Raw genomic sequence first — 27,994 nt, forward strand, 5'->3', positions numbered from 1 at the left:
CACGACGCCCTGACGTAGCTTCCTGTGTGGATTCTCAAAATAAAAGCTCCCGGTCAATAAAATAAGAGGATAAATAAAATGAAATACATGAAGATGACTGATGTTTACAGATGTCAGTGATTCTCTGTGCAGGGAAACACGTCACAGACTCGAATTCAGTGGTCACACCGGAGCAGAATCCAAAGAATCCATTGAAATGATTGTTTCATGTTTAAATGCAGATGATTCTCAAAAGCTACAGAACTTCACTGATGATTTATCTAGAGATATTTAATTTGTCACTGATGAGACTGATTTCAAATCTGAATTATTTATTGAGACTATGTAAAGAATAAATACTATCAGACACACACACACACAGTGCGGAGCTGCTGCACGTCCTCTGGGGGGCAGTAGTGACCTTTCTAACACATGATGCTCAGCCAGTTCAAAGTTTAGAGACAAACATCAGTGAAAATGGGATTTGTCATCGAAGTGAAGCATGGAGGCACATTTCTGTTGGATATTAGTGGAGTTAGTTCAGCAGCAGCGACTCACGCCTCTTCTGCAGATCGATACTCCCACTGCAGCGCTGCACGGTGATCAATACACTGTGTTACTATTATTATTATTATAAGACACCATCAGAGACACTGACAGCCTCCTTTTCTGCCTTAATGAAGCTCGGTGCATCGTAAGAATGAAAGTACGACATGATAAGCTTCTGTATCAACAGGAAATAAAACATTTTTATTGATCATTTGTGTATATGAAGTTATATAACAACAGTCAGAAAACTCCACAGAGTGAATCACTACACAAAGTGAAACGAAACTGTAAAACACCTCGTCAAAAATGAAGGTATACACAGCAAATATAACCGTCGGCGGCTCGCAGTCACCGCGAGCGATATGGCAGGAAAAAACACCCCAAACAGTTCTACGAGATCACAGAGAAAAGTTCCACACACAAAATACTCAAGCAGGCAGTTGATATACACGAAGGCAACTAGGATCTTTCTACAGCATCAGATTCTAAGACTTTACACAGCTTTGTTTCTGAAAGGTCAGTGTGGCTTTTTGTCACTGGAGAGAATCTTGAGTTCCTGGTCGCACAGGGAGCTTGATCAGGTTTGTTTTTGGGGGGTTTGATTATGCGTGCGTACTTTGGTAGGAAACCGTAATAAGAGGAGCATTGCGTTGCAGTGCAGTTAATGGCTTTTTGCTTTATGGGGTCTTTTCCCCCGCAGGCCTCCCAATCCGATGGGTTTCTGCGATGCCGCCCATTACTGGATTCCCTGATACATGCAGCCTGTCTGTCACACTCCTGCTGGATTTTCTCTCAGCTCTAATCACATATTTCTGTCAGTATTCCTGCTCACGGTCGTTTTGCCGAGCCTCAAACTTTAATCCATTTCTTTTATTTAGATCTGAAGCTGAACTGGAATTCATGAATCTACGAATGAACACGTGAAATAAAAAGAGTCCCTCGGTGTGTTGGCGAGGGGCTGAGATTAATGCAGCTGTTTTAAAGTAGAGTCGATGGTTCTGGAACACGATCAGACAGGGCGGGGGGGGGGGGGTTATAAAATGAAAATCTAATAGTTGAAAAAATATAAAGAAAATGACTATTTAGTTTTTTTTTTTTACAACAAAAAGTGCAAAGTACATCTAATCTCACGGTTAAAGGAATCTACACCAACACGGTTTGTACTGTACATTCAGATTTTTCATCTCGAATAGAAAAAGTTTGTTTTTTTGAATCAACAAGTAAAACAAAGATCCATGATGGAAAAGGAAACGTTGGCGATGACGTCTGGTGTGTGATCGATAGACATATAGAGATAGAATGAATCTGCGTTTGAATAATCCTATTTATCACTTCATATTGATTCTACATGTTTTCACACGTTTATGTAAATATATATATACACGGCATTTTCGAGGGGATATTTTAAATGTAGCGAGTGGTTTGGTATTAAACTCCCTGAAGCTTCTGATGCTGGAACTGTGTGCAAGAGGAGAAAACAAACCAGCGAGAAAGGGAGGGAACCCTAAACAAGAGGTCGACAGGCGACAAGCTCCGAGCTGTGCGCTGAATCTACGTGTGCTGTGTCCTAACCAAAACATCTCTCTGGACTCCCATCATCCTCTAGGGTTGGAATCTTTCCTTTCCCAGGCAACGCCACCCAAGTTAACACTATGGGATGAACATACAAATATTGCACAGTGCTCAACAAAATGCTGTGTGAAGCGACCCGCTCGGATAAAACATCGTCAAACATCACTCCACCGTGGTTTGTTTTTTGTCTCTCTCTCTCTCTCTCTCTCTCTTTCTGTGTAGAAGGGAAAATGGCATTAAACGCTACGACATCACTACAGAACAAACTGGTTTTTCGCTACCTACTGATAAGTCTACATCTCTAAGCACACACGGCAGTCACAGTGATACACAAAGCAGTCCTCAACAGACTCCTATGGAATGACACGTAGCTTTTTCATAATAGTGCTATCAACTACACAATAACATTGAAAACATTTAGAAAGTCCTCCTGAAGCTATAGCATCGAGTATATGCAAGAGGTTCCTCCGAGATAAGAGACTTCATGGTTTTCATGGAGTAAAACTTATTTCCTTTCCTAATTGGACCCGTAGTAAAGGACATGATGGACTGGTAGCCTACACAGACCATTAACTTGTACGGTTGTTTCTCTTGGTGTAGTCCTGTGCCGACAACAAAACTAGACGGAGGAAACTGCTGCTGGCTGAAACATGATTTGTCATCAGTGCTTTCTTGATTTTTTTTTTTTTTTGACCTCCGCCAAGGTAACGTTTTCTGGAGTTCAGGGACGCTCCCTCAATCGAATCCGGATTCTGTTTGTTGGTCTGTGGTGAAGCTCGTTGCAGATTTTCTTTCTGAAACTGGAAACGTTATTGAGCTGCTGCACAAACAGCTGCTTGTTTATTAGAAGTTTTTTTTAATATTAAACTAAATTGAACCAAATTCAAGTGTGAAACCGATAAGACGAATGTTTCTATGTCACAGACATTTCTGGAACTATAAGACAGATTTCATTTTTCTAGATTCGTGTTAGTTTCTCTAAGAAAGACGGCAGCGATCTTGTTGAAATGAATCAGCCATGTTCAGAGGACTGATATCTGAGTGTGGTTAATTCGGAGCGGCTTGATTGAATTTGAGGAGACTGTTGGACCTTGGCGGAGGTTCAGGCGCTCGACTGAGACTCGTTCAAGTTTAATCGAGCAGGAGGATCTCTGCCCCCCCCGGACACGTGTCCTGAAATAAAACCAGCCGACAATCGCTCCAAAAAAAAAAGGTTTTCTAAAGAAGTCAACAAGCTCGTTCACAGACATCCAGTGCAAAACAGCAGCCACATAAAGGTCAAACTGGCAGTAAAACATGGCTAGCTCTATTGTCACTGTGAGAAGGCAACGCAAAGCAAAGACTGCGATCGAGGGCACCATTGCAGCCGAAGACATTGTTCCCGATAAACCGAAGCTACAACCACCAACAAGTGGGAGTGTGTGCATGAAGGGAGGATCTCCACGCGGGTCACCTCCCTGGAAATGGCAGTGTTTAGAAACTCGCTTCACCTCTGTCAATATTACACTGACCCAAAGTTTAAACGATTTTTTTTTTTCTTCTTCTCCTCTCCTCTGATTGAAGGCAAAGGGGATCGTGTCAGAAGAGCGTCCCCTGGTGTCAGTAGATTTCCCCCCGTCCCAGCCTTTAGTAAAGATTGTAAAAAAAATCATGCAGTTTACTAAAAATAGTCAAGACGCTGAATTGCTCTAAAAAATATTCTTCTTAAAACCGGAGTCACGACTCCCTGTTTGTTTTTGAACTCGGACCCCGGCCTGAATGCAACAAACCTCCAACGACTACAAGGCTGTTTAAAGTAAGCACGTAACAAAATATTGTTAAATTAGCTTAAAGACACGATGGCTACAGCTTGGTGCTTTTTTTTTTTGTTTCTGAAGAAATGAGTCTGGGTTCGGAGGCAGACATTTCAAAAGCCAGTGGAAGTGAACGACGGCCTTGGAAACGAGGACCTACTTCACTTAGAAGGAAACGGGCAAACACGGGGAAACGAAGCGCTAACGGGTTTGTATCGACTCTTGTCTCTGGTAACGGAGCATCAAGCTAAACACAAAGGTCCTCTGATTGAGAAATAAGTAGAAAAAGTCATAAGAAATCATGTGCTTGTATTATTTCCAGCAGCATAATTTGTTTTTCCCACAGAACCATAGCAGTTAATGGCCTTGTATTTTGTGTTTTTATATATTCATCGGTTTCTGTGATGATCCTTCGCTGACGTCGTCCTTTACAACGTGAATATATCCCCACTAGCGTCTTGCAGGTTGGAATTAATTTTTTTTCCTTTTTATATCTGGAATGCAATAAGGTAATAAGGTAGAATTTTTAAATCCTGGGATATATAATATTGGCTTTCCTCTATATCTGCATTTACATAATTTAAAATAGAACATCTTATTAAAAACATCAAGATATACACAGATTAGGAAACGGGTAACAACATACAAACACATAAACTAGAAATCATTTTTGTCTGCATACTTATATATACAACTGTGGTACAATAAATTCTTTCAGTCATGCGCTATCTATACAGATCATATTGCTTAAAAGAAGGGGGCTTTTGGTCAGGGGGCGTTTCAGGGCTCGATGATGGAGAAAAGAAACTGCAGAATGGAACAGAAGAATAGAAACAATAAAATAAAAAAAGAGAAAAGTAGGGACCTGATAGAAAAAGCGGAGGATATGACGTGACAGGAAGTTCCAACAGTTAGGGATCGTTGTGAGATTCAGGGCTGAAAGACAAGGGAGGGGGGGGGGGGGGGGGGGGGGGGGTTACATGGATGGACCCATATATCACTGAGGTATTTACACATACTGGCTAAAGAGTACTACAAGGCAGGTGCTGAAAGGGCCCTGTCTATTTCTTGGTGGAGAGCTGAGCGTCCACCTCCTCCTCGGGCTTCAGCACGTGCCACTGAGCGATGGGTCTCCTGGGGTTGGCCAGCATGTCGGACCAGTGGCGCAGCTCCGTCCCCGAGCTGTTGAGGCCCACGAAGACTTTGCCGATGGCATCGTTCTTGCCGATCTTGTCATAGTCCAGAACGGTTATAACAACTTGGACTTTCTGTGGAGAGAGAGAAGTCCGGGGGATGAACGGAGGGGTTTTTAAAGCAGATGAAAAATGAGCCACTTCACAGGACGAGTACAAATCTGGATTATTAGACATAGAGCAAAGACGTTTCTGTCTTGTGTCTCCTTGCACTTGTTTTTCCGGAGGTCTGCTGTTGCTGAGCTCCTCTAGGTGTTGCTCTTCCTCTCTCTCATGTGCTGCTCACACTCATGACCCAGTTCTCCTGCCGCCTCTCGATAGAACAGAAATGTGAAAACTACATCCTTGATTTCTTTTGTGAGGATTTTTCAACGAAGCGTCTTCTGAGTGCAGAGTCGTTAAATCTGTATTTTTAGAAGCTTAGTAAATAAAACCACTGACTCACAGGTTGTTACAGAGAGTGAAGATGTATGTTTGTGTGTTAAACCATCCGTGATTATCGCTCTACGTAATACACTAATGCTGATTAACAGTACGTGACCCTCCAGACCAGGCCTCCGTTATTTATCAGAGCCGAGTGTGTGTGTGTGTGTGTGTGTGTGTGTGTGTGTGTGTGTGTGTGTGTGTGTGTGTGTGTGTTTGATTACTCGGAGACTGCACGTGTTTATTCAAAGGGACGCAGCGAGGAGGACTGACCTGGGCGTCAGCCTCTCGCTCAGAATATGAATTAGTGCACAAAGAGCCCTGATTAAGTTTCGATCCACCGGCAAACTGAGACGGAGCCACCGCCACCTGCATGAGCACGGAACCACTGTTCTGAGAGCGTGTCTAACACGCCATGTAATGAAATACTGAAGGTTCTCAGACGGCCAGTCGAGGTTAGTTGATTTTTTAAAGGGACAGTTCACCTTCAACTTGCTCTTTGAGAACGAGACTCTTTCATGGGAGATTAACAGAATCTCACTAATCGTCACCGACCAGTCAGAACTGTCCAAACTCTAACCGCTCCCCCGACAATCATCATTACTCCCAATGAATAATTCAAGTTGTCTCGCAGAGGTTCTTCTTTTTCTATGAAGCTAAAACTGTTTTTTAAAGCTTATATAGAACATTTAAATTGCATTTATCTGAAAAATGTGTTAGTAAGATATTTAATGTCCAGAAAAAAAGATCTTCTCATCTCACAAAATACTGAACTATTCTATTTTCTTTTTAATTTTTATATTGAGACCAACACTGGAATAATTTAAAATAAAAAAAATATACTTCAATATAAGATGATAACTGACTTTGGTTCTTTTAAAACAAGGATGTTTGAGTCTCGTGTTATTTTATGTTCTATATCTACGATTATAAAAACACTGTCAGTCGTCTTGGTGAATAAAACATGATATTTAAATAAACAGGTTTTGTCTGGATTGTTTTCTTCATCTGCGAGCGTCAACAACACGGAGAGTCAAGGTTGCATAGTTTGCATGTGGCATTATGGGTAAAAGAAAAAAAAAAGAAAAAACGGTGAGTAAGAGACAGTGGATGAAAACAAATTAATCTAAGTGGTGTCACCGAGTGCTAGCAGCTAATTGTGTGTGCGGAGGAGATTGTGAAATAACAAACCCTCTGTTAGTGTAACGTGATAGACCAATTAAAAGCACTACTTGTAATTCCCACACAATCTCGGAGACAATTAAAATCTTTAGATTAATTACGCAAATAGTCCCAAGGTCAAGTTCAACTTCCGATCCAACGCTCCGCCTCCGCTGATAAAAGCTCTCGTTGAGCGACTGTAAATTTTAGATGAAGAAAGAAAATCTGCAGAGAAATCGATTTACAAACTAAAACTGTATTTATTTTTCTCCTAAACACTCAGAGTGAATGTTGTCAGAGTGTTTTTATTTAAAATCAGATGTAACAGAGCCTCAGTGATGTTAAACAGCTCATTAGCTTCACATTTAAAACCTCCTCAAGTGGCGTCGCTGCAGTTTAACTTGACCTTTAAGTTTTTCTCTTGCATAATAATCTCACTCTCGTGCCTTTCACCCAATCAATGACAAGTTTATGATTCAATCACTGGCTAATAATTATTTAACGATCAACCTGGCTCCCGGTGATGAGATAAGAAATGCAAATTTCCACCAACATGCTGGTGTAAGCTCTAAATAAGAGCTTGATTTGGACGGGGGTTGATTGGGATCAACGCAATTTAAATTGAATCTGAGGCTTGTGGACCCAAACCTGTGATTTGTGAGCTGTGACAGGTTTAATCAATTTGATTTGAATTACTATCCTGCCTGAGGAGATAATGTTGTTCATCACTTCTTCTGTTGTGGCACAGTTTCATTCTTTCTCTAATGTTCTGGAAAAAAAAAAGATTCAAGCTTTACTTCGTCTTTGTCTTGAAACGTCAATACAGGCATCGTATACTTCGCTAAATCATAACGAGCATTGAATTTATTGTAAGACATGCCACAAATAGCCCTGAGCTACATGCTACAGGCAATAACAAGGTGCAGAGAATCACGTCCACCGAGCGATTAGCTTGTCAAACTGTAAAACCCAGGCTGAGTTAAACTGAAGTACCTTTTATTACACTCCTATAATGAAAAGCCTCTAAACTGATTATTTGGTAAATGAGCGCCCGCTCATCGGTTCTTATATGAAGCCGAATGTTGGCAGGATCTGTTCTGATTCTGTTGACGGAGGAAGACGTACCTGGATTTGTTCAAATGGGACCTCAAAGCTAAAGGACTCGTTGTAGTAAGGGTTCAGGGTGTTCTTCTTGATTGTCGTCTTCTTCTTCTTCAGCCTCTTGCCGTTTTGCATCAGGTGGATCTTCACATATGGATCTGCAGAGAACAAACACACAAATCATTCCACACATCTTTCTCTACTTCTTTCACAAAGTTTTACGATTTTCTTAAATCAAAGAGCGGCGGGGTTTAAACAGCGGAGTAATGACGGCCCTGCGTTTTTCAAATCACTCAGTTAACCCCAGCCTCGTTTTCATCTGTCTGAAACCATCTCAAGTACGACCCAAGTGGTCGGCTTCATCCACTCTGTGGCAATCAGGTGGAGTGTGTGTGTGTGTGTGTGTGTCTGAAAACAACAAACCGCCGTCTGTTTCATTTATGACGTGACGCTGCTCCTCATGATTTGTTTACACTCTCAAAATGGTCATCAAAACTAAATTGGACGAGAGGAGAGTTTGGGCTCGGAGAGAACTGACGAGTGGGTCGGCAGTAATCGCCTTTTCAAACTGTGAGAGAAATGTTTTTCAGCTTTGATTGAGCCATTAAAGGGACAAGGTGAGACAGTCAAGTTTCACACAGAGAGAGGTTCTAATGAATCCACAGTACGAGCAGCTGGAGAATGTAAAAAGTTCCAGGGTCATTTTTCAACAGATGAATGGACGGATTCAGTAATTACTGTGATTCAAAGATAAAATGCTCGGCTAATTTATTCCCTTTATTCTCACTAAGTAATATCTACTGCTGCATCATGTTGGTGCTAATTAATTTAGAGAATCTGACAATACATGTCACAGGTGCTCGTTCTCGATTTGTTTGAACACATGGTCAAGTTGTAAATAATATCATAAAGGTCTGATTGATGGAGTGCTGCTACTACATTCTGGACATCCCATGTTATTAATGAATGAATATAAATGGAATAAATAACCAGGGCAAGACCAGAAGGATGAAAAACGTGTGAAGACCCCGTAATGACACAATCCTGAGGAATGGAACGAAAACTAAATGAAAAACACTCTGCGTCGTTCATCATCCAGGACAAAGCAGCGCTTTAGAGACAAATAACCTCAATAATCTCAGAAATGCTAATAAGGTAGGAACTCGCCTGAGGCCGACGATATCCCATCGAAACACTGAGCCTCACAGTTTATCAGAATGAATAATAAGGGTTTTGAATCGGGGCTTCTAATTAGTCGTTGAGACGCCGCTTGCTCTAATAATCTGGATTTATCTCTGGATCCCATACGCATTAAGTGTTTATCATGGTTTTTTAAAAATAAAATAAAAAATCTCAGTCTTAGGTTGGAAGATCGTTGGATTTCGAGCAAAACACTGAACAAGCTTCGCTCCCTAATCTTTCATCGAATTTAGGAGGATGAGGACGTGATTGCAGACCCGTCCAGGGCGTCTGACATGAATATGGAGAGAAAACCACAAAAAACAGAGCGAGATGGAAAAACTGAAGAGTAAGTAAACGGCAGAGACAGAATATAAAAGGTATGGCAGGCTGCTAATGGAGTAGGTGTCCATTATTACTCTCCTGCTGAGAGGAGACGGAGCGCTGGGTTGATAGAAACAGTGAATGAGGACTGTGTGTTGTCACTTAATGAAGAGAATGAATACATCCAATAGTGAACTGAGCTCTTCTTCACCAGCCTTGTGTCAAACAGAAGAGTGAGCCTTTTATTTCCTGTTTCCATCCATCGACTCAGTGTCTCACATTTAAAAAACCGAGAGCTTCAACACTGGGAATGTTGTCGACCGAACTAAAAGTCTCACTCGGAGAAAATCCTCCTGTGTGTCCTGAAGTTCACAGACTAAAGAAAGTCAAACACAGAGATCCTTGAGATTTGTGCACGAACTCTTATAACGACCTCAACATTCTCACATTGTTCGATTTGGCATTTGAAAAACACATTCACAGAAACACTGACAGGTCCTTACTGTTGGAGATGTCTGTTCACACGCAGCCACCGTTCTTATGTCTGTATTATACGTTGCGGCAGATTCACAAATTTATTTTCGAGTGGTTTCTCATTTCTGACTCTGTAATGACAACCGTCCCCGCAGCGTTTCTTGTTCTTTTCATCAGCTTCTTGAAAAAAAAAACATGTCTGCAGTTTAAGTTTTAAACATTTTCTTCTGAAAAGAAAAACTTGTAAAAGAAAACCAGACCAGTATACGTATTTGATTGACACATAAATGACTGGGGGCGGCGGCTGCGTGGCACGAAGTCGATGGTTCGTGTAGGAGACACACAAATAAAGAAGCAGAAATTGTTTGTGTTGCAGTGAAGAGCTAAAATCAGATTTAGTCTGTTCTAACCCAGAGAAGATCCAGGCTCAGCATGAGGATTAACTGGTGCATGAGGAATATGTTGGCTGAGACCACTGGAGTTCAAACTTCCCCCAAAATGAATAAAAACCTGATGCAGTTAATCAAAAATATATAAGTTGTAATATAACTAGTTACAACTGTATCGTACGCTAGTTAAGGTAGCCAGGGAAGTTAAACACACAGATTATTACTTTCCTTTAACATTTACTTTATGGATTTTGGAAGACACAATGCTCCAAACCGTGGTTCCTGTTGTAGTCATGACGACAGAGCAGAGATGGTACAGTCGTTCCTGCCATAATGGAGCTACAGTATGTAAAGTGCAGGTCATGCATCCTCTCATTGGGCCTGAATAAACACGACACATCAGCTGAATGGGAAAACGGGAGATAACTCTTTCTCTGGATAAAAAAGAAAACACCTGTGGCGCCACATCGCTGCAGACGCTCCCTTATCTTCCTGGGCAGCCGATGAGAGTTTGGCGTTATTGAGTTTCGGGCGCTCGACGTACCTCATATCCGGCCCTTCTTTTACCATCTCATCCCAGACGGATGTAATCTCATCCCATGTTACGGATGAATGGCAGCGCTACTGATGGCAGAGCTCTTCCTCACATGTGTGCGCAGCGCAGAGGCTCGTCTTCACTATTCAAAGGGTTAGTCATCCGAGGCCTGGATGGTTTTATGAGGTGATGCACCATCAATCGTCCGTACATTTCTGAGAAGCAGGTTTTTTTTAAGTGTTGTGCTCTGTTATCTGGAGTCAAGCAGAGCTTCTGAGGCAGAATCACTTTACAGTGGTTACTTATAGTTTGCATTTGAACCTGTGGATTAACGCCATCTCTCACTGGGACTAGTTTGGTGAGGACGTCCTGTCACAACTTAAGCTGCAATACTTTTATTACAGAGTCACATTAACACCAAACACAGAGGGAGTGTCTTCCTAAAGTTTCGGTGTGGTGTCTGTGGCAGGGTTAAATATCGCCTGGTTGTCATTTTGGCTTTCCTTGTTTCATTTTGGATTTGTCACGGTGGATGAACCCAGTGGTGACTGTCAGTTCAGTTTTACACACTCAGCTGTGAATCTCACACACACACACACACACACGACTAAGTGTTTACAGTGAAACTCAGACCCACATTAACCGCCTTCACAAAAACACAATGCAAACCATTGTGATTGCGTTGCGCTCTGAGAATCCTAATTATCCGACAGCTTAGAAAATCCCTCTGTTACTCATCCGCTTCTCGTTATCGACATCTTTGGAATTTGCATTTATTAAAGCAAAAAAATTCTGACAAAGTACATTTTGAAATCCTTAATCACTTTCAAATTGCTTTCTTCTCTCAGGCCTGTTCATCATTTCAATGATCCCTCGGGCCTGTTTCTTCACTGCCTGGGAGAAAAAGCCTCCAAGTCCAACCACCCAGAGCAACAAGACAAATAAACCCCGGCGCCGAGAGGGTTGATGGTGAGCTGGAGCACCGGGTCGAGGCAGTGCGGCTTCATTAGCGCCGACGCGGTGCCCGTGTGCTTTGATAACCTCCCCCACTGTGGCCCATTACCTGGGTATGTGCCGCCTCACGGCCCTCTGGGACACCTTGAGCAGTACAAAGAGGGGTGGGACAAAACACTTCTGCCGCCGCCACCGCCTCTATAAACCATTTAGCCTTTCAGACGTTCAGCCTTTGTGTCCGACACACTTTGGAGTCTGACTCACCCTTCACGGGGCAGCGGGCCGAGGATGAAGTAGGAATACTGTAGAATGCACCATTTTAAACAACTATTACACAGAATGAAACGACACATCGAAGAGATTCTCACACAAGGACGAACTCGCCTGCCGCTGCATTTTCAGGCTTTTATAACTTAAACTCTTCTTTCTGCAACAAAGTGGATATTTATTGGAACTTTACATCAGCTATGGAGCCGGCTGAAGAGGAGAGAGGAGCAAGTTGTCTGTAATGAGGCTGGGATTATTTTGAGACGACAGCTAAAGAACATGGTGCATCACCGCGGTTGAACAGCGGCAATTGTGAGACTCACCGAAAGACATTTAAAAAAAAAAAAAAAAATCTTATTTCGATTTCGTCCGTTTTTCTAAGAAGAGCAGTCGGGAGGAAGATTTGGAGGGATGTTTCATGAGGAGCCAATCAAAAGAATTATTTCTGATTATACATTGGTTAATGATAATACCCACATCTTCCTCTGTGAGCCATAATTAGGCACGGTAAACAGGATGACAATAGAGGAGAAGGCTGATCCCAGGCCATCAATTACTTGTCCTCCTCCTTAAGCTCTGGCTGAGCCGCCTTGTGGATGGAGGCTAATTATTGTTATTAGAGACCTGCCCATTATTTCATCCATCTGCTACACGTTTAAGTGTTGCCGCTGTGCTCAGAGCAGAAACGCAGGCGCAACTAACAAACATTTAAATCAAAACTCAAACTGCAATCTAGAGTATATTCTGGTTGTGTGTAATTAGAAAAACATGCACTGTGCTATTACTGTACGCTAATAATTCACCCTGAACCCCACGGATGAACGCACACGGATAAAACATGCTCCAATTAAATGTGACACGGCGCAGGATGTCGAAGTGTCTGACTTCTCCGTACTGTAGCAGAGGAAACTGGCCTTTTTCGGAGGGTTTTTCATTCTGGCTCGTTCGACTGAGAGTCAAAGAAGAAGCAGGAGGGAGGGGGAGGGGGCAGATGATTGTGTGTTTGTCTGTGAGTGTGTCCGATATTTATTTGGGGAGAGTCATTTAATTTCTTTCCTATGAGTGAAAACTGAGAAACTCACTGTGGGTTTGTGTTCGAGTCTATCATGTTTTAAATGAAACATCTCTCCCCCGGTGACTGATGGAGACAGACCGACCCCGTGTTGTGTTGCGTTGCGTTGCGTTGCGTTGTGTGTTCCAGTCGTCAGATTTGTGTCTCTGGGTGTTATATGTACAATACTCTCTTCCTCTTTAACAGGTGGCACGTTCAGTTTCCATGACATCAGACCTTGGAGTGTTGGTGCTACACCAGAACAAGAATAGGTTTCATTCTATTCCTTGTTGGTGCACGCTACAATCATTAATGCATCTCCAACTCAAAACATCAGGCCTGAACGTTTCTTCAGGATCTAAACATCTCACAAATGACCTTTTATCTCGGGTGGATGTAATCGTGCTCTCTGATGTGTTGGGGTTGTTACAGAGCTGTAGGTGAGGAGGCAAAGTACAGTGCATGCATAAAGTGCAGTGCATGTATAATTACAGACAAAGGCCCTGTCAGATTGAAACTCAGTGGGCACGAACACATGCGGAGCCTCATTTCTCCTCACCTGACAAACCTCCCACGTCCATTTTCTTCAGGTTTTTGGCCTCGAGGACGACCACGGTCAGCTTGCCAGCGGTGGGAACGTATCGCAGGGAGAAGCAGATATCGCCCAGCTTCTCTTGCTGTCGGGGAAGCAGAGACGATGCAGAGGTGAGAACAGTTTTTAACAGCACAGATTAAATCCAGTTTTACTGCATCACATATTCCCAGCAGATGCTCACTAAGAGGCTGTAACCTCCCCTCCACAGCACACTGGACACTGCTCAGTCAACCGGATCTGAAGATTTACCTTTTTTTTTTTAGACGTGTTGTTTTTGTGGTTCTGCTCTCGACAAACAGAAAAGACAAAGTGCAGCAGATGAAGTAAAAGGGCACAGTAAGAGGTTTTCTTAAAAAAGGTGAGTCTATAGAAGGTTCTCGAGGATCAAGAGGCGACGCCCCCTGCCCTGATAGGATTTGACAGCTCATTCCACCGTGGAGGAAGCACAAACAAGACCTGTGTGTATTGTTGTTGTTTTGTTTGCAGAGACGGCAACGCAGGATGACGTTCCACGGAGCAAGGAGCAAAAGTTTGAGTGATTGGGTTCCAGAGTACGGGTGCAGAGCCATAAGTCGCTCTGAACGGTCGTGACGTGAATTTGATTCTCGCAGCCGCAGTGGAGGCTGATGAGCAGCGACACATCTGAGTTATTTACTTGTATTAATCTATTTTCATTTATTTGCTTCTTTCATTTCCATATGAATTTTCTTTCTTTGTCACTCATCAGTGGAAAAAGCCGGGAAAGTACTGACTGCAATCACTTCACTGGTTCAGGCAAATCATCATCACAACATTTATTATCACACACATGAGCAGAGAGCTGTTCACATGCTTGTCATATCCAACAGGAGGAGCGGACACACGGTGAGTAACGTCCCCTCAGCTTTGTTGTCTAATATAAATGAATCAATCTTGTTTGAATTCCGGAGGCGTATTGTTCAATATAAATACTTTGTTCTTCAAGTTATCTTGTTTTCAAGTGTCACTTTAGGAGTGCTGTGTGTTTTTTCCGCCACAGCCCCAGTCATTTAATTTCTTCATTTATCATCCCATAGCCCGGCGGGGGGGTTTACGTACAGAACCAGTGACTAAATAGTTTCACTTTGATGACGAGGGCCGGATTTTAATCAAGACAAACACACACTCCCCCGGAGGCCAGAGGGAGTACGCTTAATTATTCCGGTCGAGAGCAGTGAAAAGGTGTTTGGACTGAACTTCCTCTCTCTTTAACAACAGATCTGAGGGGGACGTCACAAAGATATTCACACATTCCTTTAATCCCAGGATTTAAAAAAATTAAATTAAAATAAATCTCATTTGCAAAATCTTCAAACTTGGCTCTTTTCAACTTTTTAAATAGGTGTAATTTTCAGCTAGAGGGTCGGACACTGCTCTGCACACTAATGTAATGTGTTGTCGCCTCTATTCATTCCCATTTACTATTCAACACAGACACACATATATATAGAGCATTTGGATAATAATAATAACACATTTTACATTTTCAGCAGTTACAAAGACGGAAGGAGCATTTCCATGGTCGACCTCGGCACCTTCCCGAGCCCGAGAGAATCGCTCCTTGTGTAAAACCGTCATGTGCGACAGGTGCAACCGAACGTAAAGGAAGTATAGTGATGCCCTTCAGCTGGAACAACACCGCTCAGCGCTGTTATAATTAACCTTTAAATCAAAGCACCATAATGCAAAAAAAAAATACGAGGTTCCCCTGGCAACGTGTGCGATATGCCGTGACATTTACCATGAAAATTGAATCTCCTGAACTGCTGCCTGGAAAGTCACACTCGTGTTAATTGAAGGGGAAGTGTGGACATCTGATTAAGTGACATTTCCAGGAGAGACGGATTACATCAGCCACGGAACCACGTCCGCAGTTCAAGCACAAATGCTTTGCTGAACACGGGGAAACAATCATTGGGATATTCTTCAGACACTAGATTTTAAACCTCCTCATTTCTCCTGTTCGGAGAAGGGATTTTCACGTGTGTGTCCGCCAACTCTTACCTCCTCCTTCTCAGCACTCTGCAGATCCCTCCACTCCTCTGTTATGTGGCTGAAGTCCACCTTATTCATGGGAACCTTGATGTCACCGATGGCATCGTGTTTGGAGAAGCGGTCAAAGTCGTACACCGTCATTATCAAGGTCTTCCCACCGAGCTCCACGTAGGGGACCTGAGGAACATTCCAGAACAGGCGACTTTTAAAGCATTTACAACTTGCGAGTTGATCTGAACCCATTTTTAACAAAGTGTGGAAAAAAAGAATGTGTTGTGTTCCAGAGTCTCACACGTACACGTCAAAGCAGAGTGTCAGCGCCTGTGTTTTTTCTTGACAGGACAAATAAACAAGGTTTCACTTGCTGAATGTTGAAGTGAACAACTGTCGGAAAAGATATACAACAAAAACCAAGAGCTTACAGATGTGCAGACAATGTGTGTGCAATACAAACGAGTGCCTGTAGGTTGCTACTGTCTTCTACAGTGCTTTATGATCTATTTGACTCTAAATGGAACGAGGATTTATTAAATGAACATCATGCTGTTGAAGAAGACTTGAAACTAGAATTTATATATATTATAAATCAATTGAGAAGTAGAATAATCTTCATGACTTCTTTTTGCAACCAGTGGCGTCGCCCTCTGCTGGACACTTCTGCATTAGCTTCACTTTCCCGAACACAGAGTTTATTTTTAAAAAACAGTCTATGGTTTAAACAGCCATAGTTTGTGTTGTTGTTGTACAAGACTACATTTCATCAGGATGTGTTTAAAAAGTTTCCTGACAGTAAAGTATAAATACAGTGGTGTGTATGAAAGTTGTATGAGAGTTGTTAAATTTAAATAATTCGTTAAACAAGAAAAAACGAGAGTGTGGGAGAGATTCAGTGGTTCGTCCCTGACATTATCTCACAAAATCATCTTTTATTCTGGACGGTGTCAGAGCTGCTTAGAATCACCTGTCGCCTGCTGTTTGTCCAAAACGCATCACTCATTTGGAATTAGAACACACACACACACACACACACACACACACACACACACACACACACACACACACACACACACACACACAGAGAGCAGGTATTGAGATGGATATCACATCACATTATATCTAACTTACACCAAACACCTGCAAGCTTCACTGTCAGGTGAAAAACTAAACTTTCCCTGCTGCCGAGCAACAGCCCCGCATCCATTATGGCCGAGGCAAGGCCGGGGTGTAACTGTGCATCTGCCTGTGTTAATCCTGATCACGTTGAGCCTCAGTGTGTGTGTGTGTGTGTGTGTGTGTGTGTGTGTGTGTGTGTAACTGTGAGAGCTATTCTGTCAGGAGCTTGTTAATGTGCCAGCTGGTTGCTGTCTCCACACCTTCCCAACATTCATAGCTGCATGCAAATCAGATTGTCAGTGGAACCAAAAGCTCCTCAGCTGCAGAGAAAAGCGCTTGAAATGCACAAATGTTTCTGAGCATTTAAATGAAATCAAACTTTTGAACATGAGCCGTACCTTGAAGGTGAACTGCTCGTTGAAGACGGGATTGAGCGTCTTCCTGTGGACCTTGGTCTCAAATTTCTTCTTCTTGTCAGGCAGCAGGTAGACCTTCACGTACGGGTCGGACGTGCCACCCATGTCCATCGCAGGCAGCTCTGCCGCCTGGATGATCCCCACCATGAGCTAAGAGAGGACGAGTGAGAGGATGTGATGCGTCAGAATGTCAACGGCTCATCCAGATTATCACAACTTGCACCTTCATCCCACCAACGTCCTCTCAGAGAATCTGAACCTTGGACAAATAAACATTTTTGAATCATTTGAGTTTTACAGTCGCATGTTTTTGTGAGTCATTCTTTCACAAGGAAGAAGCTTCGGGCTCATTTTGGCGCCAATTTTAGAAATGTGTGTCAGCGGAGTCGGTCAGTGGCTGCGGAGTTTGGGCCGGTTCTCTTCACATAAGGCCGATAATTGATAACCACAATGGGGGGCCCGGGAGGCTGATTGACCTGCCAGTCAGAGCCTCTGCTCAAAGACCTCTCCGGAGGCCCCAGCTAGTCACTCAATCAACTTCCTATCAGGTAGCCATCAAGCAGCAATCTGGAGGCTGGCCAGGGCACTGAGCCGTGGAGCCGTACAGCTGTCGGGAGCGGCATCAGTTTACTGTGCGGAGCTTCCAGTGACGCACGAGCGGGAAACAATGACCTCCAGGTGGTAAACAGCATGAGGCAAATAACCACCAATATCAAGCAGGTTAAGATTTATTGTTATGTGTTGAAAGACTCTAAGATACAAGGTGCAGCTGATTTAAAGGGTAAAATAAATAGTTTAATAAGTGGGTAAAGGCTACATCCACTGTTTAGTTTTAAAACATATTTACTTGGTATTACTTTTACCACGTGTGTTCTTTTTATCCACATTCATAAGTAAAGTTTTTTCCTTTGCCATATCTGAGAGGCACGCTGGCTGCAGATTACAGATTTTCACAGGTTGGTGGTGAGATTCCAGTAGAGAAAGGTCTTCATGAGATGATCAAGTGTTACACACGATCAACAGTGAAAGAACCACAGACACACACATGTGCAATCACGAACATATGACAACAGTAAACACACCTCAAGTACATGGAAATTATGGGATGTCGTGGATTTTAGACTTTACTTCTGCCCAGGTTGTGCACAACATTTTCTTACGTTGAAAACACAGAAATATTTTCATCACTTATATAGTTTATCAGGATTAATTCTCCAAAATAGCTTCAGAACTCAGATAATAAAATATGCTCAGTTGTTGTGGCTTTTTTAAATTTAACCTGAACCTAAATGAGACCATGTTTTGCACTGTTTGCGCTGCGAGGCTGGATTTGGATTTGGACTGCGGTAATTCCTCGCTGCATGCTGTCCCTCTGATTTCCAGCCGTCAATCAGCGTGGTCCGAGGCAGACACAGCACGTCAAACCATCTTTACTCACAGACGCACTGATGCTCGAGAACTGATAAAATCAGGATGTGGTTGGAAATGTTGTTTATGAAACCTTTTGCTCCTTCAGCTGACTGAATTTCTCCTGACGCTGTACGTAACTCCACCCGACGGCCACAACACGGAGTAGATTTGTAAAAACTCATTGAAAACAGCTTCCAGCAGATAACACGCCTCAAAGTTAAAGTACATATAAATAACAAACTAGTCTCGCTGTGAGTCTACAGAGCTTTTACTTTATTTTCTCAAATTCAGTGGGAGGAAGTATCTTTATGTACATCTACGTGCTAAACTAAGACGGCACACAAAGTAAACGTTACACCTGCTTAATATCAGCATGTTGACAAACGAATTTAGTAATTTAAGTTCAAATATTTAGTTTTGTCCGTTTCCATTGACGATGATTAAAAATACAGGAGCAGCGATGTTTGAGAAGTTGTTTCCGTCCGTTTGTTTTGGCACCGACAACAAGTACTATTTAAAAACCTGGACAGCTGACTAAACGGCCATCACACCTTTGAGAGCAAAGAACATAAACAGCTGTGGCTGTGTGTTTGCACATCTGTGTGGGTGTTTCTGTTTACTGAAGGACTCGGGCTCTGACACGCTGGTGGGCTGCTGGTTCTAACCCCTTCTCTGTTACTCTTCAGTCCACTGAGCAGCACACTGATCACTGGTGCTTCAGCTCTTTGTCCCAGTGTATCATGGATCTGCTGTGACCACACACACACACACACTTCCAATAATTCTCCTCCAGACTAATATTTACTTTGCGGCTTATTTAAAAAAAAAAAAAGGAACTGTAAGGGGAAAATTCTTAAATAAATAATTAAAAGGAAATATTTTGAAATTCCTCCCCTCATAGTAAGAAAGTTTAAAGTTGACATTCTGACTGGACACAGAGCAACGGTCCTGCCCTTCACCTGCGAACAGAGCAATGAATAGCATACTGAGCAACAGCGCCCTCTGCAGCCAGACCTGGTGACTGAATCTGTTGGAACCCCGTGTCGGAGCGATTGTCAAACATTATCTCTCTAAACCTTTTTGATGCTTTGGCGCTGTGTCCAACAACGGTTGCGAATGTCCAAATCCGACAGTCCCGCTCTCTCTTCAGACAGCTGTTGGACAGGTGTGTGCAGGACGTGTGATAGCAGGTCTGGTTTGAACTTCTCTCGGTCTACATCTGTCATGTTTCTCATGAGACTGAGACCGTCGCCGCCATTTAAACGATTTTCGGCCCTCGCTTTTCATTTTCCACCCAGAAATTCAAGTGCATCCATTTGGAAAAGATATCAACACTTTTGCCTTCACACATGGTCGAACAACACATCAAATGTTGTGCTGTTGTGAATCAGCCCATATTAACACGATCTCGGAGCTAGTGGGCTGGTTCTTGCGGCTGTCCCATTACAGAGGGGACGAGACATCACCATGCGTGAACACTGTCTCACAGCAAGATGTTTGAATCCTGGTTTGGCCTGGATCTCTGCATGTTCTCCCGCACCTCTCGCCCCCCCCCCCCCCAGTGACCCTCTCCTCCATAATCTAAAATTTCAGAACCCAACAGCCCATCGCCAATTAGCCTCCAATATTTATCAGGGCTTCTGCTTTTGATAGTGGATATCCACGCCAAGACTCTGCCGTCCGCTCGTCGTACACTGTTTACAATTCGACTCGTTGTTTTTAAACACTCAAGTTTAATGTTCTACTTTTTATGGCTGTTTTAGATCCGGACGACATTAAGCCTCATCTCTGTTTATTTGTGGGCAAATAAAGTCTGATCATATGTGATTGGCTTCCGGGAGAAAGATAGCGTCCCTCACCAGCTAATAGATTACATGAATCGTGACTGCAAAATGATCCTATAAATAAGACAATAATGGTTTCCATCATGCTCCCTCTCTGAAAGATGCCACTTACTCTGTAATAACATAAAAAGGAAACTACAGCCAAGGCATTAAATCAGTGGCCTGTGCTGGTTTTCTCTCAGCAGCTCTGTGGTCTTCACACTGATTGCACAAACCCCAAAGCCTGAGGATTAAAAAAATATTTCCTGACGGCCACTGCGCCTCTGGACTGTGTGTGTCACCGAGCTGAAAGTGGGTCGGATGAATGACTGCCTCCCCGGGTTTCTACGTCTGCCTGTTGTGAGTTTCTTTAACTGCGGAGTGGCAGCGAGCCGAGCCCAGCGTCTCCGAGGTCACTGTCATAGAGCGTGAAAACTGTCATCCATTCATTACACTTTAGCTCCACTGTGAAGCTTATTACCAGAGTAATCAAGAACCTCATACAGGGACCTGTCACTGCCTCCCAGCACATGACAGATCAACTCTGTGAAATGTAATATTGTCCACATAATATCCATTTCTATTAAACGACTCAATTTCCTTTTCCCCTAAAAGAAATAAGGGTCTAGTTGAACACAAATGGTGTCTGCACCTTTAAATTGTATTTCTATTATTATTGACTGAACCTATATATATATATATATATACACACAAAGTGCTTTGGAAACTGTAAAAGTGACCAGTGGTTGAGCTGCTGCTGATCCATTTCCACTGCAGACAAAAGCCAGATGTTGTGTTAGTGGGTTTTCTGACCAGCAGCTGAGCTCTGATCGCCTGTTTAATCAAATTGTAATGATATTGAACGTGTCATGTGTCTAAATCCAACACTGCACAACACACACGTGAAGCTGATAAGATGGTTCTTGAGATCTGTGAGACACGGACGGAACGATTCCTAGAATTATGATATCGAGTGACCAGGAAAGGAGACGCCTTTTTTGAACTGTGTGTGTGTGTGTGTGTGGAGGGTGTACCTACTGTATGAGTGTGACTCAGTGTTTACAGGAGCATTCAGTTTACTGTCTCAGCTCAGCCTGTCACTTCTGTTTATAATGGTGAGTTAGGTAACCCAGAGAGGGACGGCCTGTGTTCACGCACCGTGTCTATTATCTGTCACACAACATCTGGAGCCAGGAAGCTGATGTTCTTCCTCATTTTGGCTTTTTAACACTCACTCACTGGAAAGAATGAAGCAGATGGATGTCTGCAGGGGCTGTTTTCAATCAGGTTGAAAAGAAAAGACACATATTCAGAGATGGACTGAATCCCCCATAGTGCTCTGAATCTTTAACAAGGCTCAGTGGCCACCGCACAAACTCGACCACCGTGATATCCCTGTGAGATCGCTCTCGAGCTTCAGTGATCACACCGTTCACAGTGGTGGTAATGAAACAAAAGGAGAATGTTGTGCAAAACCTGGGCTGGGTCCTGGTTAATCTCTGGAGGGATGAGAAGTTGGACCACCTCAGAGGTTTCGGGGTGACCATACTTACGGGGAAGGACCTTTCGTCACAACGACACACACTGAGAGAGATTCGGAGAACAGATCCTTACCGTATTCTCCGTGAAATTGTAATCCAGGGAGTATTGTAATTTGCCCAGTTTCTCGTCCTCCTTGGGCGTGGCCTCTTTCTCCGTTTCGGTCAGCCCTGTCTCCGCATCCTCCTCATCCTTCAAGGCCTGAAGGAGACACCCACCAAGAGTCAGTGTCGCCTGTTTGTCGCTGGTGCTAGCACCCAGCCAGCCGTTCCCCGCCCAGGTCCTGCCAGTGGACCTAGTCCTGTAAAAGCTGCCACTTGTTTTATGGTGTGTAAGGGGGGAACGGGGGGGGAAGCAAGCACTAAAACAACATAGCAGTTAACACCAGGACATGCTCTGTGATGCACTAAAGCCCCGGGCCTGGTCCCCTGATGATGCCGTTCTATCAATCTTTGGGTTTTTCTGTCTAAAGGGAGAAAAGATCAAACGATGGCGCCAGAGATGAGAGCAATGGGGCAGGCATTAGAGGAAGAAGAGGGGGAGGAGGAGGAGGGGAGAAAGACAGAGAGGGGGGGGGGGAAGAGAGAGAGAGAGAGATGCTTCTGGAAAAGATCACAGTAAGACAATTCCCTTGATTTTATTTCAGGCAGATCAAGTCTCTGGCAAACTGGGAAGTGTCTGGAGTGGCAGAGAGTGAGAGGTGCGACGTGGCCCTTATCATTAGCCTGGTGCTGAGGTGAGGGTAGCAGGTGTGGGAGGGGGTGGGTGGGGGGGAAGGAGGGGTGGGGGTGGAGGAGTCTGTTAAAGGACCAACATGCGATTGAAGAGGCAAAGACTGGTTCTCAAGGTCAATCATTCAGCTTCAAACGTTGCCTTCCAAGACGTCTCTGTTAGGCATGCAGAGCATTCTCTGTCGTTCAAACCAGTGCTCTCGTGTGATTCCCCATTCCCAAGTCTGGCCACGCCCTCAAACATAACAGTCGCATTGTCATCATAACCCCCGAAAAGCTGTAAGGTTGACCCCCAACGCCGATGGTAGCTAGAAGCATCATGCCAGCGGTGGGTGGGTAGGTGTTGGTAGAGGGGGTTGTAATGTACATCGGGGGCCTGCTCCTATTAGTTTGTCAAGTTGCTCATGTGAAAGCAAAAGGCTGATCAACACTGATTGGTTTTAAAATGTTCCCGCTGAGCCACTTGGTCTCCGCCTTTTGGTTAATTTTGGTTATTAGTTTTTGGTTTTCACGTTTCGGAAAACAGAGAAAAGTGGAGCAAGTGAAATGCTTGCGGTGATTAACGGCCTTGTTTACACTACTGCGGATATTTTCTCCGTTCAAACAACCTTTGTCGTACAAAACGTAAAGAACGGGGGAGATAACGTCTGCGTGAACGATCGGTCAAATACCTGAGAAGATAATCGTGAGCATGCTCAGTGATCTTATTTTTCTTTGGTTGTAGTAACTTCAACACCAAACCAAAATCTTTGCTGATAGTTATTTGTCAACCTTAACCAAAAGCTTTCGTAAGTGCTATGTTTGGTTAAGTTGTGACGAGTGAAATCTGTTTACAGGTCCAAGCGCTGTTGTTTTCAATTGTGGATCTCAGATGTAATTGATTAAATATATACGATGCAAAGTACAGTTTGCATTGCTCGGGTTAGGGTAACGCAATAACTGTTTTAAAAATGTAAATTGATTAATTGAAACGTGAGTCATGTGAGCTCCTGCTCCTGCGAGCGAGGGGCACAAACAAACAGGGAAAAGTCTGTTCAGCAAAATATCCTTGTAGTGTAGACAGGGCAAAATGTATTTATTAAGAGGATTTTATATTTGCTTTATGAAGACGTGCTGCAGGAATCTGTTTCACTGCATGAACTTGTTGAGCCTATTCATCATTCTGCGTTTGTCCACTTGTTTCAAATGTAAAATGAAATATTCAAAAGGCAGGAGACTTCAGCTTGGCACAAAAATCAGTGTGGTTCAACCTTGTCAATGCGCACCCAGTGTTTCTTTCAAACATATATATGTGCATATGCAGGTTGTACACACATATATACAGTAGATATACATGTACTGTGTGCATAGTTACATATATTTGGTTCTACAGGAGTAAGTTGTTGTCAAGAGGCTATAAGAAAACGTCAGAGCAGCAGGCTTAAGAAGATCCAACAGCAATTGGGAACCTACCGCCAGTGACCATCCCGAACAGTCATCAGACACAACACAGATAAGGAGGACATAGAAGGAAGAAACACAAATTAAAACAACCACACACAGGAGTTAACACACCAGAGTCTGGGCACACCAGGAGAAATGACCGCTTTGCCTCGGCAGAGATTAGTGACCGATAAATGAGGTCTTAATTAATTGAAAAACATCTTCTCTGCCGCTGTCTGAATTACCTTGCTGGTTGTTTTCTGTTACGAGAATAAATGAGTTTCAATAAAGTCTCAATTGATGTTTTCTTCTACAACAACTAAGTCAATTAAAATATAAAAACATTGTCAGTGTCTTTTCTTCCGATCCACCTGTGATAACTGAGGTCCTGTGACGTAGTGACGCTCTGCCGCTGACGCATTTGAAGCGTCAGAGTTCGAAACGGTTCAATTAAATTTCCTCCTGTTGGTTTATGGTTTGCTGATGTCATTTCTCTGGGTGGATACCACTTCATTACACGGCAAACGCTCCTCACTCTCTTCAACAAGAGAGCAGGTCCTCATGTGACCCGAAAAGAAAACACTCACAGGAACCAAAAGTAGGAGATAAAAATAAAAAAAAGAAGAGAAACTCTCTCTTCAATCTGAAGCCATTTAAATGACTTCCATTACGTCTCCTGTAATTAGACTTGATTTGTTTTTAATTCAATCAAATATAATAAATCGCACTTTAACTATCTGTTTGGCAGTAATGAATAAATAATATGAACAAAATACATACAGTCAAGAGTCAGCCATCGCACAATAATACATTTCAAAAATCTAATCTGGCACCGTATCACATTAAAATAATTAAAATTATATTAATTCTGAACGGATAAATTAAGATTTTAGCAAAACGTCATGCAAACAGGATTAAACAAAAGAACGTGATTAAATTAGCGAGTACGGGAACGGTTCTTTTTTTCCGTTTTAAGCAACAGTAGTTCAAAGTTGTTACCTCGGTTTTGGCTCCATCCTTCACGTCCATCATGTTGATGGCGTTTTTGCCCTTGTCTTTGCCCTTCTTTTTGTTTTTCTTCTTGAATATCCACTTTTTGCAGATGCAGAAGCAGCACGCTAACACCAGGATGATCGCCACGAAGGCGATGGAGACGATGGCCCATGATGGCACTGGTGACAAAAAAAAAAGGAAAGAGGAAGAAGAGGGATTAGACTTCTGAGAGAAAACCACTGCTGAGAGGAGAAGCAGATTTCAGTGAAATTGGCCAAAGCAGCATTTGAACCAAAGTTGCACAAAAGCAGCGATTATAGAATCTGACAGGTGAGATAAAAGCAGGGAAACGTGCGTGCGGGCAGAGTTGGCATGCCGGACAAGCACCGGAGCCAGAGCCCGGGCCCATCAAGAAGTGGCAGACTTAACGATCGGTGCTGACTGGTGGGACAAGACCCGACTGAACAGCTCCAGCCAATTTAGTGGAAGCAACAGATGTTGGCATTTTCCACTTGCCATTTAAACAAAAGATGCTCAGACAGCTGACACCTTCACGGAAATCATCGGCAGCACGGCGCTCGCCGGGGCCGGGAGCAGCGGTCATTCTGCAGGGCGTGTGTTTGAGAGGTACGACCGTGAAAGTCAAGGATGCAGCGAAAACAAATGGGTTCGGTGAAGTTTGACGTGTTGTGTTCACACGCTCTGAAATTACTGTGTAAAGAAAAAGCTTGGAAATGTTTTCTGTTGAAATTAAAGACTAAAGTTATGGACAAAAACTTTCGTGAAAGGCTGAGCTGCTCAGACTAATCAGAGGTTAAATAAAAACATTTAAAAGTCAGTCAGGAGGACGTTAAAGAGAAGGTACACACAAATAACCATGGAGGAATAAGTGGGTTGTTATCTAACTACATAAGAGACGGCAAAAAGTAATAATAATGAAAAAGACATAATAATCGATCCTTTATTTAACTCAGCAGACGTGAATCTCAGGTTAAACAAACAAACCCATAACATAAAACATAAAAAAATAAAAAAATAAATAAAAAACGCCATCACAAACGGAAAAATATTTCACAGTCCATCTTTGTGGGGTTTTGTTCAGCAGCATTCAGCTGAGGTTCCTTCGCCAGGGTCCAGGGAGGGAGAGAGGAGAAAAATCAATGGTGTGTTGACACGATCAATAAGCACTGTCCTCTGAGGAGAAACCGTGAGTGATGCTCTCAAATAACTTTACGGATCTACAGCTTTGGCCTCGGGGCGGTGCAGCTAATGGAGGTGACTCTGGATGAGCCACGAAAAAACAAGGTGCCAGAGTTGGTGCGGATTTAAACTTTTGACGACATAAAAAGAGACTGAAATCCTCCTGAGGATTTGTAAATCTTAAGATTCTTATTTCTTTTTAAAATACTTTCTTGTGTCTGTATTTAATCATTGATTCATTTAAAATGTCACATTTTCATCCTTTCACAATTTTTTATAACAAATCAGGAAATTCGGGCTAAAGCATAGTGTGACATTGGCCTAATGATCCTTTAGAAACCATGGTGTTAATCTTTTTCCAATGATATGTTTTTCAAGCTGACAAACCACAGCGATAAGCATCACCTCCCTAGAGGATCTGATTTTTTTTTTAATTTCATAAAGAGGCTCAGATGAACAGAAGTCAAAATAAATATACAGTTTAATATAAAGTTTGATTACCTTGAAATGCTTATGTGACTCTACAGTCAATCATCGGAGCTCAGAGCCCCCCGACGGAAAGCGGCTACAGTAGAAATCAATGCATGAACCGGGCCCTTATCTTATTCATCAAGTGCACGTCTTCCAGTGAAAGGCACTCGTGTGTTCCTTAATTAACGGAACCTGAGTCCCAGAAAGCAATAAAAGCCTCCCCTAATTAACTACATTGTGTGAGTGTCTTTTCTCCAGAGAGAAATAGAGCGAGGAAGTGAAAGAAAGAGCGAGAGGGACCCGCACGTCAACTCGCAGCACTTATCACTCGTTCCGCCATGTGACACGGCATGGAAAACGGAATTTCTCTTAATGGGCGGGCTGCGCTTCATGTAATTCACGTGCGCTGCTCCTCAAGGCCCAAATCACTTTTGAGCGCTGTGACAACGAGCAGCCTTCAAAAACTTTACACGATGTAAGAACGACATACCGTGGACTGGTGATACGCCCGTCTTCAATGCTGCAGCTTAATGTTTCACACTGGTCTCTGCAACAGTTTTTTAAAGTTATTTATATAAATAAAACACATTTTTACCCTCCAGTTATTGTCATTAACCCTCTGGACGTGGATAACGGAGCTCAGCGTATTTGAAATCAAAACTTTAATGTTGCTTTGGCCACAGACCCCACAGAATATCATTGCACCACAATGTTTTATATTTTAAAGCTGAACCTGGTGTAAAAGCTTTGTTTGAATCCACTGTGGCTTCAGGTGACGTACAGACGTCCTCTCTAGAGTCACTGTTGTAGAAACATGGAGGCACAACATGGCGTCTGCCTCATTCTTATATATAGAAATAATAACACTACTGAAAACGTAATTATGATTATTATGTTCCATTCCTGCCTCAGATCCTCCTTGATGCTTCACACTGGACCTTTATCTGCACTGACAAACACCATCACAGAGTTTTAAATGACAGATCTTTATTTACTGCAGCGGGCGGAAGAGGAAATTTCATTCTCTGCAAAAGCTGAAATCTGATTTTGGCTCTGATGCACCAGGCTGCCGGGTTTTAGATTCTCAGAAAGGAGCTTATCGGATATCGGTTTTGAGCCGAGGGGGTCAAACAGAAGCAACCTCAGCATATATGGGAAAAAGTCAAAATTCACCGGCTGACGTTTTGTGTCCTTCCAACAAACTCATGACACGTGTGTGAGTCATTCTTACATATGTGTGGTGCTGTCGTCCAGCTCAACACAAATTGTGTCCAACATTTTAAGATGAATTCTAGATTTCATTGCTTTTAAACTGTGATTTATA

At 42.9% G+C, this 27,994-nt stretch overlaps 1 protein-coding gene across 11 annotated transcripts in view; it reads right to left on the reverse strand.

Annotated features, from left to right (window-relative positions):
- Positions 1-2,295: 2,295 nt before the first annotated feature.
- syt1a (synaptotagmin Ia) overlaps positions 2,296-27,994 on the reverse strand; it is a 118,607-nt gene continuing 92,908 nt past the window's right edge. For 8 of the 11 annotated variants that reach the window (XM_069520206.1, XM_069520203.1, XM_069520208.1 and 5 more), the window contains 7 exons: positions 25,006-25,178; positions 21,929-22,054; positions 17,064-17,231; positions 15,562-15,729; positions 13,504-13,621; positions 7,796-7,929; positions 2,296-5,161 (listed from right to left, as the gene is read on the reverse strand). In XM_069520206.1, coding sequence (XP_069376307.1) covers positions 4,955-5,161; positions 7,796-7,929; positions 13,504-13,621; positions 15,562-15,729; positions 17,064-17,231; positions 21,929-22,054; positions 25,006-25,178 — 1,094 coding nt within the window. In that variant the 3' untranslated portion in view covers positions 2,296-4,954. The remainder of the gene's footprint in view (positions 5,162-7,795; positions 7,930-13,503; positions 13,622-15,561; positions 15,730-17,063; positions 17,232-21,928; positions 22,055-25,005; positions 25,179-27,994) is intronic. The other 3 variants (XM_069520212.1, XM_069520211.1, XM_069520210.1) reach the window with 1 other exon arrangement.

The sequence above is a fragment of the Paralichthys olivaceus genome, chromosome 23 (assembly GCF_024713975.1).
Source record: "Paralichthys olivaceus isolate ysfri-2021 chromosome 23, ASM2471397v2, whole genome shotgun sequence".
In the NCBI taxonomy this organism is placed as follows: Eukaryota; Metazoa; Chordata; class Actinopteri; order Pleuronectiformes; family Paralichthyidae; genus Paralichthys; species Paralichthys olivaceus.